This window comes from Pimephales promelas, chromosome 19 (assembly GCF_988280905.1).
Source record: "Pimephales promelas chromosome 19, fPimPro1.hap1.1, whole genome shotgun sequence".
Classification (NCBI taxonomy): domain Eukaryota; kingdom Metazoa; phylum Chordata; class Actinopteri; order Cypriniformes; family Leuciscidae; genus Pimephales; species Pimephales promelas.
The window spans coordinates 20267215-20288166 of NC_142787.1; the positions used below are offsets into that span (position 1 = coordinate 20267215).

At 37.5% G+C, this 20952-nt stretch overlaps 1 protein-coding gene across 3 annotated transcripts in view; it reads right to left on the reverse strand.

The window, feature by feature from the left end:
- The window catches only part of unc5da (unc-5 netrin receptor Da), a 222025-nt gene that overhangs the window by 49538 nt on the left and 151535 nt on the right, over positions 1–20952 (reverse strand). For all 3 annotated transcript variants that reach the window (XM_089124045.1, XM_039688107.2, XM_089124046.1), the window contains 3 exons: positions 11445–11588; positions 10761–10864; positions 3221–3401 (listed from right to left, as the gene is read on the reverse strand). In XM_089124045.1, the coding sequence (XP_088980171.1) occupies positions 3221–3401; positions 10761–10864; positions 11445–11588 (429 nt within the window). The remainder of the gene's footprint in view (positions 1–3220; positions 3402–10760; positions 10865–11444; positions 11589–20952) is intronic.

Here is a 20952-nt window from a genome sequence, read left to right on the forward strand (position 1 = left end):
GCACAGCTGCGGCACACCAGCAATCTTGAGTTATCTTGAGCTCTAATTGGTTGCTTCTGACCTTGAGCGGTGTATTTTTGCAAATGGCAATAGGATCACTGGCAGAAGCCAGAGCAGCTTGATTTTTTTCACAGATTATCTGTCTCATATTCTACTGTAAGGACATAATGACAGTTTTAACAAATATGTAAAACTTTTTTTTTTTTTTTTTACAAAAGTTACCTACAGCAACTTTAAAAGTCAAACGTTTGCTTATATTTAATGATGCACGTAACGATGAGTCAGATGAAACAAGAGAATACAGATAAAAAAATGTATTGCATTTAATCAAAATACTTTGCCACGAGAAAAGACCTTCACGTGCTGATCGAATGCCGCCATTGGATTGATCGAGCCAGGCTTTACAAATAAGATCTAGATCTTTAAATGAAACTTTTCTGGAACTTGCACTCAAAATCTAGCAGGTTCCTTTAAAGCTCTCATATCCCATGTGTACTGGAGTTTATCTCTGTTTGTGTCACTCCACTTGTCTGTGTTTAGATGTTCCAGTCTGTCAGTCTGTGTATTAGTGGTGGGTATTTTTTCACTCTTTTAACTCTGCTCGTTACATTGATGCACCAGTGGGTGGTGACAAGTGTCACTGTTTAGGAGTGAGTCAATGATTTACTCCTTTGCTAATTCATTCTGGTACAATACAAGTGGCTGCTTTTAGGAGTGAATGTTTTTAAAACGAATCATTTGAGTGAATGATTTGATGATGTATCCATAAAGACAGTCACTTGTTTTCTTTCTGAATGAATAAGTACTTTTGAACAAATCAGCACTGAATGATTCAGCCCAGGTAAACTAAATTCCAACTCAATTGACCTATGGCTAAAAACGCCCCAAAACACAATTACCCAATCACAGTGCACAGCTAACTCAATATCCTCGGACATTCTCTGTTTCCACGTCCATTGAAATGCAATGCGGTTAGTCGGTTTTCATTCATTTTGATATGTTTTTTCTTGGGATTTTAAGTTTAAAATGGTTATGACAAACAGATCAATTTGAATGAAGCGCCCATAGTTTACAGCTCAATTTCAAGGGTGCAAATATCTTCAAAATGAATCAGATTCAGTTCCCGCCCCTAGTGTAAAGCCTAACGTAATTGGTTTTAGCGAGAACGTGCTACGATTGGTCAGCTCAATGTGGCCGTTATCTGATTGGCTTGAGGAAACGGTGAGTGGAGTCCACTTATTTGTGGATTTGTCTGCTCCTTGATGCTAGAAGTGTTTCAAAATACACAAATGCATGAGGGGACAAGCTCAAATACACAGGAACTGATTCACAAATGCATGAGGGGATTTATAAATGCACAGAAAGCGGTTCAGAAATAAATGCCAGGCAGAGTTGTGTTTGTGGCATAAAAAAAAATTGTAAATATATATATATATATATATATATATATATATATTGTGAAACTCTTTAAATTTATTTGTGGATCATAATCTATTTATTTGGAATAATGCAACAATTCTACCCCCATAACCAAACATTAGGCTTCCTGTTTTTACTCCAATCTAATTTCATAACGTTGTACCGTATAGAAATGTTTGAAGTAACATTGAAGTTTCTCTTGATATCAGCATATTCACAGGTGTTATTTTTTAAACGGACCATATGGCACTGATGAGTCCTGCTGACTTTAACATTCACATGAGTCTCTGTACATGAACATGGTAAAATGAAAAATCAAACACCTTAATGATGACAGGTATGTAAGCCTACTATGTTTTAGGAATGGCACAAAGGTGTGCATCTGAAAGTCTCTTAGATCAGTGTGTTTACTAATGTGCTTTTTTGTCATTTGTTGTGTATCTTTGGATTATGTTTTGTTGTAAATAAATCCAAACAATCTAAAAGCCATTCTTGTTTAAATCTCTCCTCATTCTTTGTGCAAGGCTCCTCATAATGGTAGGACCTGAGAGCACCTAATAGGGCCATTAGGGGAGGGTTTTTGTCTTTCTCAGGTGTGAAACACTCAATATTAATGGTTGCTTAACGCCTCCTCGCATAAAGATTTCATACACAAACCATGTCTTATAAATTTTAATCCAATATATTGTCTTATCTGAATGAGTAGTCAGGATGATTTTCACATAGTTTTGAAGCAAATATTCTAGACCACTTGATACAATTTTCAAAAGTCTTGTGAAGAAATTAGTATGGGTTTTATGACCTTATTTCAGTGACATTTTGTTTTTGTTTTCACAAACCACACATAAACCTCTTTCTTTGGAATGTGAAGTGTCGTGAAACCAAACAGCTGACAAATACATGTTCCAAAGCCTTCAAAATGAGACTCGCTCACTTGTTTTCATCCCTTAATAAGAGTGTTTCTAAAAGAATGGCTTGTGAATGATTCAATGACTCATCCATAAAGACGATCACTTGTTTTGTTCCTGAATGAATCAGTGTTTCTGAACAAATCTGTCGTGATTAATTCAGTGTCTATGTAACCTGCAGAAATAAGTCAGAAAAAAAGAAAAACTCTTACGCCGCCTTCACACTGGCAGTTGAAATCAGCTCCGATGCGGCTGCGAAACGACCGGAAGTCATTCATTTCCTATGGAGATTCGCAGACCGCATGCGAATGGGTCCGAAACGGGTCCGACCGAGTGCGGTGCGAAGAAAATCGTGTCCGTTGGTCATCCGGATGCGTTCAAAAATTTGAACTCTTGTGAAAAGCTACGGACGGTTCCTATCCGACAATTTCAGCGGAAGTTGACCGTTGCTATGGTACTGATAAACAAACCTGAATTATTAACTTTTAATAAAATAAATATTTATTTTATAACGATAAGTTGTGATGTCATTTTTTATTTTCATGACTTTCTAACGTTTATAAGGGCAGTTAATACAATTAAATTGAAGGTAGACATTGAAATATTGACCACTATATCACATTTTTTAGCCGACCTGACATGTCAACGTCCTGAGCAACTTTCCTCACGCAGCATAACCCTAATCAGAGAGATCATACAGAACTGACAGAATCAAACTTTAATCTCTCCGCCATTTTTGTTCTACCCGCGTCCGACGCTTTTCACTGTGTAGTACGACGTCCGTTGGGAACGTATTGCGTATTACGGAGCTGGTTTCAACTGCCAGTGTGAAGGCAGCGTTAGAGTAAAATGTATCATATAAATAATATTCCAAAGAAAACATGCTTCCATACCAAACACAATGACCGTTGCTGTGGCGCTACGTCTCCTAGCAACAATGTTGCTGGCCAAGCAGGTATAGTTTCCGGAATCGGACAGCCTTGCTTCATTGATGATCAAATTGTGGTCAGCTCGAGTGTCGATATTGATGTCCTCAAGAGAACTCACCAGCTCTTCATTCTTCAGCCACTCCACCTGCATAAAAAGGCACATTTAACAGGTTAAATCAGCCTTTGTGAGTATTATAATACTCCTGCAAAGGATGATATTAAATGAATACACATTCATAACGAGCAATGCTTCTTCACGGACGGTTGCTTTAAGCTTTGAATTAAATGCTGGTAATGTTAACACTTTAATTTAATTTATGCCAAGCATGTACATCCAAGTTCACTCGAATACATACTACTGATGTCATATACTGTGCATCCTCACACTATCAGTGAATCAGCATGAAATAAACTCATAACACAGAATTAATAAATACAAGATAACATGAAACACATACTAACACTACATGTACTCTGTACTTCATGTGCATGCTAATCGAAGCACATTTATGCTAACCATGTGCCAAGAACCGATCATGAACACAAAATACAGTTTACAGACAAAACACTCAAATATACATCGTAAAAAATACAAAACTTACATTGTCTTTCTTATAACTCTTTTAGAACAATGATGGTGTGCATTTGTACATTTTATACTTGTAATGGATGATATTAAATAACAAAAGCGATCAATGCTTCTTACTGCTTTATGAAGCGTATCGCGAGAACATAATCTACAAAGGTTTACAGTGCACATTTAACCAATCACACACATCCATCTCCAGCTACAATAATAATAAATCGAATTAAACAAAAGGAAGCTGGAGCGCTGCTGGTGTCCCTTGTATCCTCTGGTGTTCTTGGAAGGGTTGAAAGTTCATAAAAATTGGAAAGAAATCCAAGTCCAGGCACTCAGGGTTACAAAAGTGAAAAAGGCCTTTATTAAACCCTCGTTTGTTTAATAAAGGCCTTTTTCACTTTTGTAACCCTGAGTGCCTGGACTTGGATTTCTTTCCAATTTTTATAATAAATCGAATTAATTTAAAACAATAACTCTTTTTATAGAACCTAAAATATCTGTAACAACCATTTTGAAATAGAAATGCATAAGAAAACTGTGATAGAAACTGTGATAATTATAATGACAATTACTCAGCAAACCACAATCCAACTAGAAGCAATGCAATGAAACGAAAACGCCTCCCCCTGTCCTGGAACCAATGTACAATTTTCATAAGGAGGCTGTAGAGGTTGATTTACCTTTTTTTTTTGCCAACCTTTTCTTGAAATTCACAAAACAGCATGAGGCAGTTCCTGACAGCATATTTGAAGCAAACATTGCCCCCACATACTGTAAGCTCAGCCAATTAAAGTGAAGAAACATTGTCAAATAAGACACAAGCTGTATCAATGCAGCAGCAAGCATTTCACAGTGACCTCTGAGTGACCCATCACAATCTGACAGCGCAATAAAAAGCATGCTCTGCGAGAGATCATGTGTATTCTCTCAGGTGTTCTGCATAGTCATGTTCAGACCTGTCCCCTTGATTGATCAAAGGTCACAGCTCATCCAAAGATTTCAGCTTGAGGTGACTGCAAGGTCAAGCCCAGCCGAGTGTTATTTATTCAGCTCTGATATTTGACGGTCTGATTCATTAGGATTTACAAACATAGCAATGGCGTGACGACGCGCCCTCTTCGCATGGCTGGCCGCGCAAATTGCAAACGTTTGGCAACAGTCACCTCTTCTAAGTCGGTCCAGAGGGGCGGCAGTCGTCAGGGCATGGGGACGCGAGTTGATTTATGTCACTGTGCGTTTGCAGATTAAAAACACAGCACGCCCCTTGGGAATCTCTGTTTATGTGTAAAGTTCTCGCCCTCTGCGCTGGAACACCACGGCAGAAACACGCACGTGGGGCGAGTAAAATTGCTGGACTCTCTCTCTCTAAGGCACGGAAGAATAATGAAGGGAGGAAAATCAATATATCAGCCATCAGATTGTCATGTGTGAGAGATTTCTCTCTCTCTTTCTCATCTTCGTGATGGCCGGAGAGAACTCTTTCATCATATGCTTTTAATTTCACTCTTTTCTCCGTTCCAGTCCAGAGCTCCCAGAATGGCAGAGACTGCATCTGTCTCTCTCTCTCTCTCTCTCTCCCTCTCTCTCCCTCCCCTCCCTTCTGTGTTTACGGTTGGACCTCAATAGCTAATCCAGTCATGTTGCTTCTTTGACTCCATAAAGCTTATTTGCTAAAAAAAAAAAAAAAAAAATCCTCATGGACCTTTCAGCAAATAAAGAACACCAGGGAAGGCATAGACTTCTAAAAATAAATAAATAAATAAATATATATATATATATATATATATATATATGCATAGATAAAAAATAAAAAAAAATTCCTCAATAAATTAATAGTATATATATTGAACTAAAATTGGGTTGTAACATTGTAAATAAACAATAAACAAATATATTCACGCAGCGACAGAGAACTATCCTCAACCATGGCTCATTCATGGCAGACAGAGAACTATCCTCAAACATATGAAATAACAATCTCTAAAGCAAAAACTTATTAATTGTGAAATATATATAAAAAACAAAAACAAATAAACAATGTAACAAATAAACACTGCTGTTCATTAAGGGTTTTTTATACTCATTTAATAAGTAAACTGACCAATAAGAATGACTTTTAAACATAATGTGCCTACAAAAAGGAGAAAAGAAATAGCTTGTGGTTGAAATGCAACAGGAGAAAAGAGTGACTTTGTAATTAAGATAAAATATTTGAAAGACCTTAAAACAAGCAAAAAAATAAATTTAAATTTTTTGGGTTGGTGGGAGATGGAGAGATGAGAGAACAGATGAACATTGAGGGACAGATTCAAATGGGTGTGATAAGCCTCCGGCCAGGGAACATGGAAATGAATTTGCTTAATTAGCACATTTGTTCCAATTAAAGCCCTGTGAACACGGACGGCCACAGCGCCACTTCAACCGACTAAGACCCTCAAAGGACAACACAGATAACCTCTGATGTCACGCTAACTGAACCTTTTTTCTAATCTTCCTTTGAAAAGACCACCATTACATTGGTTATACACTTGTGGGAGTTTCCAAGGACACGGCAGCTTTGAGAGTCCGTAGGGAATTGGGATTGTCTGGGAATCTGAAAAATGTAATCTAAGACCTTATCCTAAAGATGGAGGTTAATAGTATGAGAAATTCATAGAAACCGAAAAGAAACAGAAAAAAAAATCAGCTTGAGCTGAATAGTGTTCAACTGAAAATGCTATGACAGTGGTTTAATTAGCTCAAACAAATGTATCCTGAATATAGGTGATTCTTCATCTATGGCCATTTTTTACCTTATGCACTTTCAGAAAATAAACTCTCTTAAAGCTAATTTTTTCTCCCTCTCTTTTAATTTTAAATATATTTTTAAAATATATCATAAAACTGCCAACACCTTTGTCTTGTTAGGGCTAATATCATTGATAATATGTTATTTATCCCACATACACACAAATAATAAATGTTTTTTAAAATTCAAATATATTTAAATAATATTCTTACACTTTTACCCTAATTCCCTGCAATTATAGATTGACTGGATATCACTCACAATTCAAATATGTGATATTTACAGTACCTTGATTCTTATTCACAGATCACACGATTCAAATTCTCATGCCCTTTACTTACTCAGTATACTCTGTGTACTTTATGTTCAAGCACACTAAATAAAAAAAGAAAGAAATAATAAAACAAACAAAAAAAACATTAAAAATAATTTAGTTTAGAGGATTATCATTTTAATGTAATAATTAAAGCTGCAGTCCGTAACCTTTTGGGGTTAAAAATAATCCACAATAAATTTGAGCAGGTACATAAACAGCCAATTTCCAAAACTATCCACTTGTCTTAGCTCGATTCAAAGCAGTAGGCTCGAATATAGCACTTTTACTTCCAGTGGTACGGGTGGATTTCCGCGGGAGATTCGAGCATGTTTTTGCGTCATTACGTCACATCTGTACACATAAGGAGGCATCTCGGCTAGTATAATGTATATTGCGTGTGAGGATGCTGGAGGTGGAGATTTATAGCCTTTTCTCAAAGCTTTTTATATAATTAAACAACAATCTGATGACAGATCCAAAGGTTCAAACGACGAAACGAAGGTTCAAAACGAAGATAATATCGGAAGAGCATTATGTTGTTAACATTAACAATTTGAGAACAAGGTATAATTTGCAGTTTGCCGTGATATGATAAGCGGTCATTAGATTTAATCAGCATGATTTACTGCAATGCTTTTTTCTCCCTTAATAGGGTCCTGTTTTGGACCCTACTGTATTTCTACCATTTTGTGGGTAAAAAAAGTGGCAAAAAAAATTATAGATGTCTGAAGCATGAACTCACAACACAACTTCTAAAGAGTAGCTAATACATAAGAAAACTCATAACATCGTAAAGCTGTTCATTTTGGAAAATGTTTTTATTTTTGTTCACAAAAATTGTCATAAAAATTACGATGATTGGTAAAGTAATTTTAGTCTAAGTAATACGGACCAAAATTAATAAACATGACGATATTGATTGAAAAGTGTAAAAATAAACACTGGTGACAACTGCAGTTAATCATTTTGTTATGTTGACATGTTCTAGAGGCCAACAACATGAACGAACTTTCCGGGTGGCTACATCCAAAAACAGACTCATTCTCAACACTGAATACGGCACGTCCCTTACAGGTCAATCCAATTAGCCCTGAAACGGGTACAACACCTCATAACATCGTCATTCTGGGCAAAAATCACCCTCTAGATTTACATTCATTTAGACGGAAAGTGAAAGTGACAAGAAGGCAATTACAAAAGGAGGTCTCGTCCGCGTTTGTTCAATCCTACTCAATTAAGTTCCAGTTTCATTAATGTCCCGTTGCATCACTTTGCTTCAATCAAGTCTGCAGCCCCTTATGGACGCTATGGTGACTTTCACCGAATCACATTAAAGAAATGAACTTTCCAAATCCAACCGAGCTATTTCGGATGCGGGTGTAGAACGGGCCGGACGCGCCCTTCTTCCTCATCTTGCTCTTGACAGCATGGGCCGTGCTGCGTTTATTGCTGAATAATTACATTTTAAGCACTTTAAATGACTTTGCTTCATCAGACTGAATGATTAATTGCGTTGCTGGGTGAGGATTGTGAAGTTAATATGAGCTTAATGATCGGTCTGGTCTCTCAAAGTTATTGAGAGCCTTTTTTTTTCTCCCATCTTAGCTGTGAGTAATCTGTATGAACTTTACTTTGACAGTTAATATCGCACTTTCATTTCCTTGTTGGTGTAATTGTTTTAATTATGTTACATTCATTATTCAACAGGGATGATCTTATAGCTCCAGGGAAATGATAATTCCTAAACAGGTTTCCATTCAAGCGGTAAAACAAACAAAGGACAAGGATGACATATGCCAGAATAAACAATGACAAAATTGTTATGAGCCTGTGACCTTTCGCAAATGTCTTTAGAAAAAAAAGACAAAAAAAAAATCTAATACGAGCGATTTAATCAAGTTTTCACATTTCACTCAGCCAAAATGAAGAGCAAAATAATTAACCCGTGAGAAGCGCAGAGGTGGCGTGTCAGCCACGACCTGCCAACGCTCTCCGAGCCCTTGATCAATTTCCAGTCTCCGCTAGACTTGTGTTTCGTCCAAAGATGGTATCAGCCAGCAGACAGGGGAGCCATCTTGGCTCATATGTCTACCGGTGGTAGAGTTCTTCGGCTCGACCTTTAGACTTTGAGCAGCGATGATTACAGAGGGAGCGTTCGGCTGCCAACCTGTAATCTCCAGCGACAAACCCTTCTGGCATAGAGACCCCTGGACACGGATTTTGGCTCCGTCTCAAACATCGCCTAAGCTTGACTATCCTTTTCAGCAGCAGCGCCATGTTGGCTCTAGTACCTATTGATTAGCTGTAGCGATGGTGCAGGGCTGCTTGCCTCCAGATCACAGACTGCAGCCATTTTGGATAGGTTTCCAACATGACAGATGGCACGAATTGATATGTTTTTTCGTTTTTTTTTTTTTTTTAAAGCTGATGTTGAAATGCACTCATGGTGGCCTAGTTTAAGTATTGCTTCTGAGAAACTACTACAAAGAACACAATGCGACATAAAAAAATAAAAAAATAAAAAACAACAACAAAAAAAAAAACAAGGAATCTGTCAGCAACCTCAGAGAGGCAGACGCAGCGGTATCACTTAACATCTCACAAGAATGTGGAGGATGATAATAATATGACACTGGGTTTATGAGAAGCAATTGCCAGTTTGATTTCCACTAAGCACATGGATATTCTCCTTAGCTTGTCACAAAACTCTGTAGGAGGTTCGATATTATATACTTGGAGTCACTGAGATTAACCTGAGAGCGGTCTCTCAGAACATTTCTTTGATGCTCACAGAATTCAGTTTCACTTTCTTCTGCAAAATCCAATGCAGATTCCAAAGTTCTGACAAGAACAGAGATTTTTGTTCACAATGTCTAACAAACAGATGGGTAGATAGGTAGATAGGTAGATAGGTAGATAGATAGATAGATAGATAGATAGATAGATAGATAGATAGATAGATAGATAGATAGATAGATAGATAGATAGATAGATAGATAGATAGATAGATAGATAGATAGATAGATAGATAGATAGATAGATAGAGACATACAGACAGACAGACAGACAGACAGACAGACAGACAGACAGACAGACAGACAGATAGATAGATAGATAGATAGATAGATAGATAGATAGATAGATAGATAGATAGATAGATAGATAGATAGATAGATAGATAGATAGATAGATAGATAGATAGATAGATAGATAGACAATAGAGCAGTTCAGAGCGTAGAATTAGGCTGTGTTCTTCTCCATAGTGGCATTCATGCATATACAAGAAAAGACCTTGCGAGTGACCCAGCAAGTGAAAGACCAGGGCCCTACAGTAACACAAATTGTCCATTTGAGGTAAATCTTTTATCTCTTTCCGAAACTGAACAGCACGGGGTCAGTTTTTGCTCTGAAAAGCACACATTCTTCAGGACACATTCTTCAGAAGGAAAAAAAAAACAGAAAGAAAGGAGAAAGTTCTTAAACATCTTCTAAGTTAATACAATGAGAAGGTGTTTTCTAAACCCCCCATTGTGCATAGTAGAGCCTGTGCGGAGCATGTAAATGCACTTTGGAATATGTCATCGATCCATAACCCTGACTACGGTAATGATAATGCACACATCATACTCTCTCATAAATACAACACCACCAATCCCTAATACGTGGGAAAGCATACTCATCAAATGCCTATAAGACATGAAAACACAAACACTGAATATCAACATTGACTGATTTAGTTTTTTTTAAATTGGTTCCATAGGAAAAAAAAAAAAAAATCACACATCCAGACAGGAAGAGGGCCCTGTGACCCACTCACCTCAGCTGCAGGCACTCCCTCAGGTGGACGGCAGTGTAGAACAATCATGCCATTGATTGGCACCTCCATCCCCTGTGGCTCCTGTTCGAAATTCTTCCTCAGGTCTATATACGGAAACGAAAAAGAAAGTTGCTTTCAGTTAAAACAACTCAAATATGGATTTTAGTCTGGGACTAGGCAAATAAATTTTCATATGACTGCCTCAGGAGCAAGACATGACGAATAGTTATTCATCATAGAACTATGGGTCCTGCCCACTGGCATTCAGTCGCTTAAGGTATAAAGGTTAAAATAACAAATCTTGTACTCTCTCTCTCTCTCAATATATATATATATATATATATACACACACACACACACATACACAATATACATAAAACAAAATAATAACATACATACATATATATTATTTTTTGTGTATGTAAAAAAAATATTAAGATTATAAGTCAACCTCAAGAAACATATTAAATTAATCACAAAATCACACAAAATAAAAAACTTAATATAAAAGCGAATACAAATATGAATAAATACTATAATAGTATATAAATAATACTAAAAATAATACTGGTGCTATCTGATTATTTTAAGAATTCAATGTAGGAAGTGATATATATATATATATATATATATATATATATATATATATATTTTTTTTTTTTTTAAGACTATGATTAGACTGACATGCAATGCGGACAGTGGCTTTGCGACTCTTGGAGGTGCCCAAATGACTCCAGGCCACACACAGACACCAGTAGTCCTCTGGTCCATGAAAGTCCTCCACCTGCTGCCTGGACACATTTATCGTCACTTCACGGATCTTTAGCCCTGCACAGAAAGGAAAAGTGAAGGATTGAGGAAAAAAAAAATGACTTGTTTCAAATTTTGTGTGTAAGCTCAGTTCTAATCAGTGCAATCAGTTCAACTCGACTGTCTCCAAAACAATGCAGCATTTTCAGCAATTAGCTACTCTTCCCAAAGAGCAGTGTAACCTGTTAAAATCATTCAACTTATTTACACAGTGAACTGAATAATCAACTTTTCCTTAATGCTTCTCTCTCTCGCACGGTACACTGATTCAAGGCTCTGAGCAGAAGTCCAAGGCATTTTACATATATTTTAGTAAAAAAATATTAAACACTAGATGGAATTTTAGGTATTTTCTTTGTGTGTGTGTGTTGAAACCCCAATGTATTTTTTTATTCATACTATGGAAGTCAATGGGATCCAACAACTGTTTGGTAACCCTTATTCTTCCAAATTTATTCTTGTGTGTTCAACAGAAGAAAGAAATACATACAGGTTTGGAACTACTTGAGGGCGAGTACATTTTGGTTGAACTATCCCCAAAGAAAGAAAGAAATTAATGTGATCAGATGGTATTGTATTTAAAAAGACATGACCTCTTAAATGTAATTGTAATAGGACTTTAAAGCCTACCACATGAAAAGTTGCAAAGTAGCTTTAAAAGGAGTTTAACAAATAGCAGACTAAAATTAAAAGCCAGTTAAGCCATATTCCCTGAGAGGGTTGGTGCTCCAAATAAACAGCTTTGCTTGTACAGCAACACTCTAATGCTCAGTTCCTTCTAATTCAAATACTGCATAAGACCAACAGGGCTTGTTTTGTGTAGAATTCTGTAGGATATTTATCACAAAACCTTAATGAACTTACCAAGCCCTTGTGATTCTGCAAGAACCACGACCAGGTAGGAATCGATTAAAGACCTTAAAGATAGCGTGAGTGAGAGAGCACGATTACAGGGAAATATTAAAGAAAAATCCACATCTTCCTATAGAGAATTTGACTGAGTTCTTAAAAGCATTCCCCAGGCTCCTCTCCAACCTGCTCTCAAAAAATGCTCTATAATGTATTATTCCTGTCATAAGCCTAATTTTAGTACTGTTGTCGAACCGACTAAACATTAAATTATGCAGGCGGCGTTTGAGGTGGTGGATTACACTCCTCTCTCAGCCAAAACCCAGAAAGCTTTGCAAAATGCAACCAAAATATATGAGCCAGAGCAATGCTCCCCTAACGGAGAGCATTGAGTCAAGACACACAGAGCAAAAGAGAGACCCGAAATGGAAGAGCGAGATAATGGTTACAAAAGTGAAAACATTTTTAAATTAAACCGTACTGTGAATTAGAGAGACAATTATATTAAGGGTGAGCGGAGGGAGAATTACGAGTATGAAACTCTGACGCAGACGGTGGCTTTAATGCAAGCCTCTGTGTGGGTCTCTGTGGGTGTATTTGCTCTGCTGAGAGAAAATGAGACTCGTCTTTAATGATATTAAGGTAAGAAATGGAAAATCAATTCGGAATTGCTCAGTCCGAGAACCACGCTTGGCTGTGAGATATGAGGGAGAGAAAGAGAGAGACGGAGAGGATTTGAAATGAAAAGGGTCTTGCTAAATAAAGGGAGACTGAGTCAGGTCAGGACTCTAAGCATCTATAATCCTTTAAATCTGAATCATTATCTTTCAAACAGGACTGTGGGGAACAGAACACAACTGGCAGAACAGAAACTGAGCTTCCTGTGCCAAAAGGAGGAAAAAACACAGTAGTAGCAGTGGCAGACACCCCGAATAAAGCACATATACCTGTCCAAAACATCCAATACAATCCCCCTGCTGACTATTGTGGTAGAGAGTAGTACATACAAAGGTTAATATGACATAGCCTGCAATATCTAGTCCAGTCTCCTGTGGATAATACGAAATGAAACACGTGCACAGCTGCATTCTGGGTTATACAGGCTGTAAATACTGAGAGAAATTAGACCTGTTGAGGTCAGAAAGGTCTATAACACCAGGAGAAAGATGTCTGTCAGCTTTTGCATTTGTCTCAATGGCAGTTGCTTATGCTTAACAATCTTTGCTCATGGTCTCTCAGTTCTGCTACCAGGTTGTTTTGAGTCAATCATTTGAACTGTATTCTAAATGTTGTTAAATTGCATTAAATGTTAAAGGGTTAGTTCACCCAAAAATGAAAATTAAGTCATTAATTACTCACCCCCATGCTGTACCAACCCCGTAAGACCTTCGTTCGTCTTCGGAACACAAATGAAGATATTTTTGATTAAATTTGAGAGCTGTATAACTACCACATTGGCTCCTAAGGGACTGGCTCTTGACGGCCCAGAAAGTCAATGAAGAAAATGTTTAAATATCCCAAGTGACTACCGTGGCTCAACTATATGTTTATCAAGCGACGCGAATACTTTTTGTGCGAAAAAACAAACAAAAATAACGAGTTTATTCGACTATTTCTTTTCTTCCTTGTTGGCCAGAACGAGAATTCCTTAGATTTCCACGACGCATGCGCGAGATTTGCGATCTGCTTACACCGCTTACACTACTTCAGGTCGCAATTCTCGCGCATGCGTCGTGGAAATCTAAGGAAGTATCGTTCTGGCCTACAAGGAAGAAAAGGAATAGTCGAATAAACTCGTTATTTTTGTTTGTTTTTTCGCACAAAAAGTATTCGCGTCGCTTGATAAACATATAGTTGAGCCACGGTAGTCACTTGGGATATTTAAACATTTTCTTCATTGACTTTTTGGGCCGTCAAGAGGCAGTCCCTTAGGAGCCAATGTGGTAGTTATACAGCTCTCAAATTTAATCAAAAATATCTTCATTTGTGTTCCGAAGACGAACGAAGGTCTTACGGGGTTGGTACAGCATGGGGGTGAGTAATTAATGACTTAATTTTCATTTTTGGGTGAACTAACCCTTTAAAGCTTCCCAAAAATGTATTAAGGTTTTCACAAAACTATTAGTGACACAGGGTTTTTCAACAATGATAATAATAATAATAAGATAATAAATTGTAATAGCTGTTTTGGCATAGATAGCCTTGTAGGCAGCGCACCGACATCCGACATTAGGCAACCTAAGTTCGAATCCCAGCTCGTGGCCCTTAACTGAATCAGTCTCCTTCCTCGCTTACTATCCAATCACAATAAAGCCCTATCCTATCTGATACTATCCTATCACCACAAAAAAGTCTGTTTTTTTTTTTCATATAATTACAGACAGACACAATGTCGGTGAGATCAGATCTCCGGGTGGAGCACCGACTGTTGTAAGACTCCTTGTGGATGCAGAAATCTCACTTGATTATTACAATCAATGGCAAAATGAATGTTTGATAATGTAAACTGATATTTCCTATTGACACAAGATATAAATAACTGCCTTAAATCCATTTTTTAGTATAAAATACTAAGACTTTTTGCACAGTACTGTATATCCACACAGATATACAGATTATATATATATATATATTTTAAAGCCTGTAAGAAATATTTATGGTTGGTATATTTTCTCAATTCATTGCTATTGGCAAGAAGATATGTACATAGCGCCTCAGAAACAGATTCTGTCGCATCCAATTCCGCCCCCGGGGATGCAGCCAAGAAACTGGAACCTTCTAGCGTTCGTTCACAGATACTCGAGATGCCCAGGCCAAGTTTGGAACTAAACAAACAAGAAGCTTGAGTATGACTGCTCGGACAAAGTGCTGCCACCGAGGAAACGGTTTCACTGGAGGCACCGTTGACTTTAAATAAACCATATAAATCATCATTTCAGGCCCCAGACAGAGACAGAGTGTGTGTATACAGACAAAGAAAAGTAGAAAACAGTAAAGCATGACTAATGACTATGAATGTGAGGCATATGGAGAGCGCAGGAGTTGATGCCAGTGTTGTGTGTGGCCTTATAGGCAACACATAGGCCCTGGCATATGTGATGGTAAACCCATTGTTTCTGATGCATCCATTAGAGTAGAAAGACGAAAATCTCCAACAAACCAACCAAATGTGACATCCCGTCATGGTTGCCAAAGACCTTGAGGCCATGGATTAACTACGAAGCCCAGATACACATCTATAGTGCTTCCAAAACCCTGTTGCATTGCTCTCTGGAGTGGCTCTAATACACACTTGGCTCCTTCAGAGTTTCAGTTATTTTATTTATTTATTTTTTGTATTGTACATGTAAACACAGAGACATCTTGTAGTCCTGAACTTGCGCCAAGCTCTGTGCACACAATGAACTGCTGAAACGTCTAAGCATCCATCAGGAACAGAGCTCTTTCGCATCCTGTGCCGGTTCTAAGCAGAATTCTCCTCCTTGTGATTACATGCATCGCTGGGAATGTCTTATTTGATTTGTTCGTGCAATATTAAAAAACATTATGCTTGACAAGCAGTCAGGCTTATGCAATGTCAATGCTCCAGTGCTGTGGCAATGTTCGATGCTTTCTGGAAATGAAGATGGTAAGAGATGGTTACACTAAATACGGCCCACCACTGATTTATATGTAAACTGGGGTGGGAAACGTGAAGCCTTTTTTATTTTCATTTCAAAACTGAAACATTTTTATATCAGAATTTTGTATTACTCTAAAACATATATTTTTATATCAAATCATTCCAGTTATTACACACAAGTGCTTTGCATCGTCTTTCTCACAGTCAAGTGCTTTGCAAATCTATTCAGTTCAATGCCAAATTTACACTGCTATTATACTGTGTTTGACCTTGAAAACACTGAAGCTTTTTCCATCCAAGAGAAAGAAAAAATAAGTCAATTTCCTCTTTTCCCCCCTTTTCGTCATCCTCTAATTCCTGGTCCCGAAGCGTCCATGTATTACTTCTCTGCTTTCCAAGCAGGCTCTCGTCTTCATCCTACTTTTTTTTCATTGTACTTTTCACACCAGATTCAGAGTTGGAGCCTCCGAGAGAGTCAGTGGCAGCTTTGTTGGTGTTTGCTCGCCCATGGTCCTCATCCCTCCTTTCCTCTCTTTTCCTGTTCCAGCATTTGGAGATAGAGCAGTGTTTGTGTCAGTGCCGAGGTCTGGCTTGTGGCTTGTTGCTGAGTGGAAGTGGAGAGGCCTGGGAGAGCTTTGGAGAACCCAATCTGCTTCTCACAACGGTAACAATGTTTCAGTGTATGGATCCGCACGTCCAAAGATGCCTCATCCAAAGTGTCCTCTCTCTCCTAGGGCTTGGCAGAAACCAACAGATCTGATCCCTCTCTTACTGCTAGCAGCTGTCGGGCTGCAGCTGCGTGTGTTTGGATGTTGTCCGTCTGCTGGCTTTGAGGTCAATCTCAAGCCATCGGAGATCTGTGCCATCCCTGTGAACCTTCTCATCCAGTAGACACACAGTGTGTATATGAGTTTTTATTTTTTTTATTTTATCAAGCTTGTATATTTAAGTTCAGTAATTTCACTTAAATGGCAATGAAGATTACCTATTAATTGTCATTTAAGTGAAATTACTGAACTTAAATATACAAGCTTGATAAAAATGATCATTCTAGAAGAAAATTTCAAATGGCACGTAGAGGCTTTTTCATATATATATATATATATGAAAAATGTATATGTACATTATATATATATATATATATATATATGAAGAGTTCAGATGCAAAAGCCTCTAAATGCCATTTGAAATTTTCTTCTTTAATTATGATTTTTTATCAAACTTGTATATGAAATTACTGAACTTAAATATACAAGTTTGATAAAAATCATCATTAAAGAAGAAAATTTCAAATGGCATTTAGAGGCTTTCGCATCTGAACTCTTCATTTATGTATACAGTATATATACATTATATATACACACAGTATATATACATTATATATATATATATACACTATATATATATATATATACACTATATATATATATATATATATATACGCACACATTATATATATATATAATGCAGATGACCATATAGTTGAATGAAGCTAGTCAGTGACACTTGCGGTAAGTGCTTCAAACTGCATTACGGACGCATTTATACCGACGTGATACTGAAAACGTGCTCAAATCCTTTTTAGACGTCTTGACTGACACTGTAACAGCTAATCCTGAGTCAAAGCCCTTTGTTAACATGTCTGTGAGGAGTCTAAACAGTTACTGTTTATAATCCTGGATTGAAGCTACAGCTCATTTTGCTGTTGTTCACTCGCTCATGTATAGCACAGTCAGCCCCGAGGATTCGTACGGGTATGCATTTTCTCTTTCGAACTCCCTCTCTTCTCTTTTTCTTCGTCGTCTTTGTCCTTCTCTGATCTCAATGCATCTGGTCTTGTGTCTGTCTGTCTCTGTTGGCGGTAGATGATATGGCGCAGTGGGCTAGCTGTGATCTTAATGCAGAATGCTGGACGTCAATCCCTCTTGCAGTCGCCGAACAGCAGGTGAGGACCATCTCACCCTCCATCTCTTGCTGTGCCCTTCTTTCCCTCCCTCTGTAGTTGCCTTCCAAGTGTCTTCTCTTATCTATTTCCTGTTTACCCATCAGGCCACTGGATGTTCGCCATACAGTGACCTTTTAAAGAGACCGTTCACCCACAAAATGAAAATTTTTGTCATCATTTACTCACCCAGATGTCGATCCAAACCCGTTTGACTTTCATTCTTTTAGGTGGACACAAAAGCAGATATCAAAAAAATTAAATAAAATAAATAAAAATCATTGGAAATGGTATCTTTACATATAGTGCAAAGGTTGTATGGACTTTTTAATGGTGCATTTGCATACTTTTTATGACCTTGACAAGACCTTAAATCACAATATTCTTTATGAACATTCTTCATAATTATTTTTTGTGGTCCACTGAAAGATAAAGTTATACAGGATCGGAAGCAACGAAAGGATGAGAAGATGGCGTCTCATTTTTGGGTGAACTACCCCTTTAATTCTTCCTCCTAGTATTTTCATCCACTTCTTGCATCCTCTTCTCCTTAAATCTCAGTAATGTCACCCTTTTTCCCTTTATTTCTCCCTCACCCTCCATCTTTCTCCGCCCATCGCTCGTTCCACTCCTTAAATCTCTCCTTTGGCAGATCTCTATCGTTATCGCGCTTCAAATAAATCTCTCCTCTCTCTTTTCTTTTTTCCTCTCAGTCTGTCTATCTTTCTTTCTCAGTGGTAGTAGGATCAGAAGCTTTAGCTGTGTGATCTGTATTGATCAGTGAGCAGTGGGGTTATGCTGCTCTAGTTGACTGTTGTTCTTCTCTGCCCTGCCCTTCTGCTCTCTTTCAGCCCATTTCCATCACCATGACAACAGGTTGAGTGTTGGCCGGTGAGGCACTTCCTGTGTTGGCCAAAAGAAAGAAAATATTTCATTCAGTTTTTTGAATATCTATGATTTCAGCTCCACGCTTTATTAAAGGAACGGTTCACCCAGAAAATTGAGTCACTCTGTCTGATTTGTGACATAAAAACGGAAGGATAAAACCGGTTCATTAAAAGATCAGATTTAAAAAAAGAAAGATTCAGTTCTTAGGTTCAATTCTCAGCAGTTTGGTGATTATCACTCAAGAACCTCTGTGACGTGATCAAGCGTCACCCATCTTTTTTTACAGTCTATGAACAGGATCAATGAATCAGTAAACTGAATAATCCAACTTCCAATTCAAGAATGAATAAGCCCAATCTGAGAATCAATCAGTCTGATTCATTAACAACTGATTCAAGTCAACTGATTTATTGAAACGATCCCACTCAGAAGAAGGATTAAGCTCACTCACTTGCAGGAGAAACGTTTTGTAAATAATCATTGAATTTGAAAACTGCTGTACTTGGATCAATGAATTAGTAAGCTGAACAATTCCAATTGCAGAATGAATTAGTTTAATTTGAGAATTAATCATTAAAAAAGTTCAACTGCTTTTTTAAAAAAGAACTGACTCAGAAGAATGGTTCATTAATTGAGCTAGCTCTTAAGTTCAGCACACTCATACAAGAGATAATAGCAGTTGTGTGGGAAATAATTTTGACTCTAGAACAGCTATAAATAGATCAATGAATCAGTAAGTAAATCAAATCAACTAAATCAGTCTGATACATGAACAAATTGTGAACCAAATTAACGTGTTCAATGATTCTCTTCTCATTTTCATATCAATGTTAAATGTTCTTATGCCATCAACTCACTGGAAGGGATATTGTCAGGGAATAAATATGTGATTTCTGTCTGTTACTCAAACAAATCTATCAAATAACTTGGAATAAAGAAGCCAAGTAAATAATGGCACAACAATACCTTTAAAATTACAGTCATTTGCAGCCAAGAGGATTATCGCCCCAGGTAACACGAGCAACTGAAACCTCACAGCCTCTGCAGCTCATGGAGCACTACCAAATACATTTTCATGAAGCTCCAGCATAAACGCACCACAGTCCTCATAATTAATAAAAAAACAGCACATTTTATCAGGCACAGGTGCACGATGCACACTCTCAGTGAACACATCATGACAGAATTATGAATCATTGACCGCATAGTGAAGCGCCATCACCCGAAGTATGTCTGCAAACTCAAACACCTGACGATCATCAGCCGTGCACAAAAAAAAAAAAAATACTCATTGTCATTCTTATAGCTCACACAATTTTTATTCCAATCTACAAAAGGCCATCTATTATATTTTTAAAGATGAGTAGGAAAAAGTGGGGCAACTCAATCAAGACCTTTAAAGTCACCATGAATTAAAAATGGACAAACCTTCATAAAAAAAATAATAATAATAATATATATTTACATAGCATAGTAGTCTTTATTAAAATGAACTGCCCCTCCAACTTGCAACAACATCTCTTCTGTTACGTTCACTGGCAATTTATCTTATTCAAGAAACCATTATACTTGGATATACATCACAATAGGGAAAAAAAAGTCTATCGCTGCAATCATGCCGATTTTAAAGAAGTAGCTAATTCTGTCATTATTTACTCAACCTCATTCGATCCAAAACTTCCTTCTTTTGTGCTCCACAGAAGATATAGAGTCATAAAGGTTTGTAACGACATGAGGGTGAGTAAATGATGACAATTTTCATTTCTGGGTGAAATATTTCTTCAACATTTCTACATTAAATTACAATTGTAGTAACAGGTTTCAAAGCTTATGTTTCTGATCAAACAGAGCTGCGAATGATGTTGGAACTTGGGAGGTGATCACACTGTCCTGCTTCTGTGTGATTCTGTTATGCCAGAGAATCTCAGTGGTGTCCAGTCCTGTTAGCCAGCTCTGCTGTGTCTGTGTGTTTGGCCACAGAAAGGAAATAGAGCTGGCTTATTCTAACAGACCTGCAAGCTGGCCGCACTTCCTGACAGCGTGCACTGAACATGAAGCGGTAAAGCCGGAGCTTTCCTTTT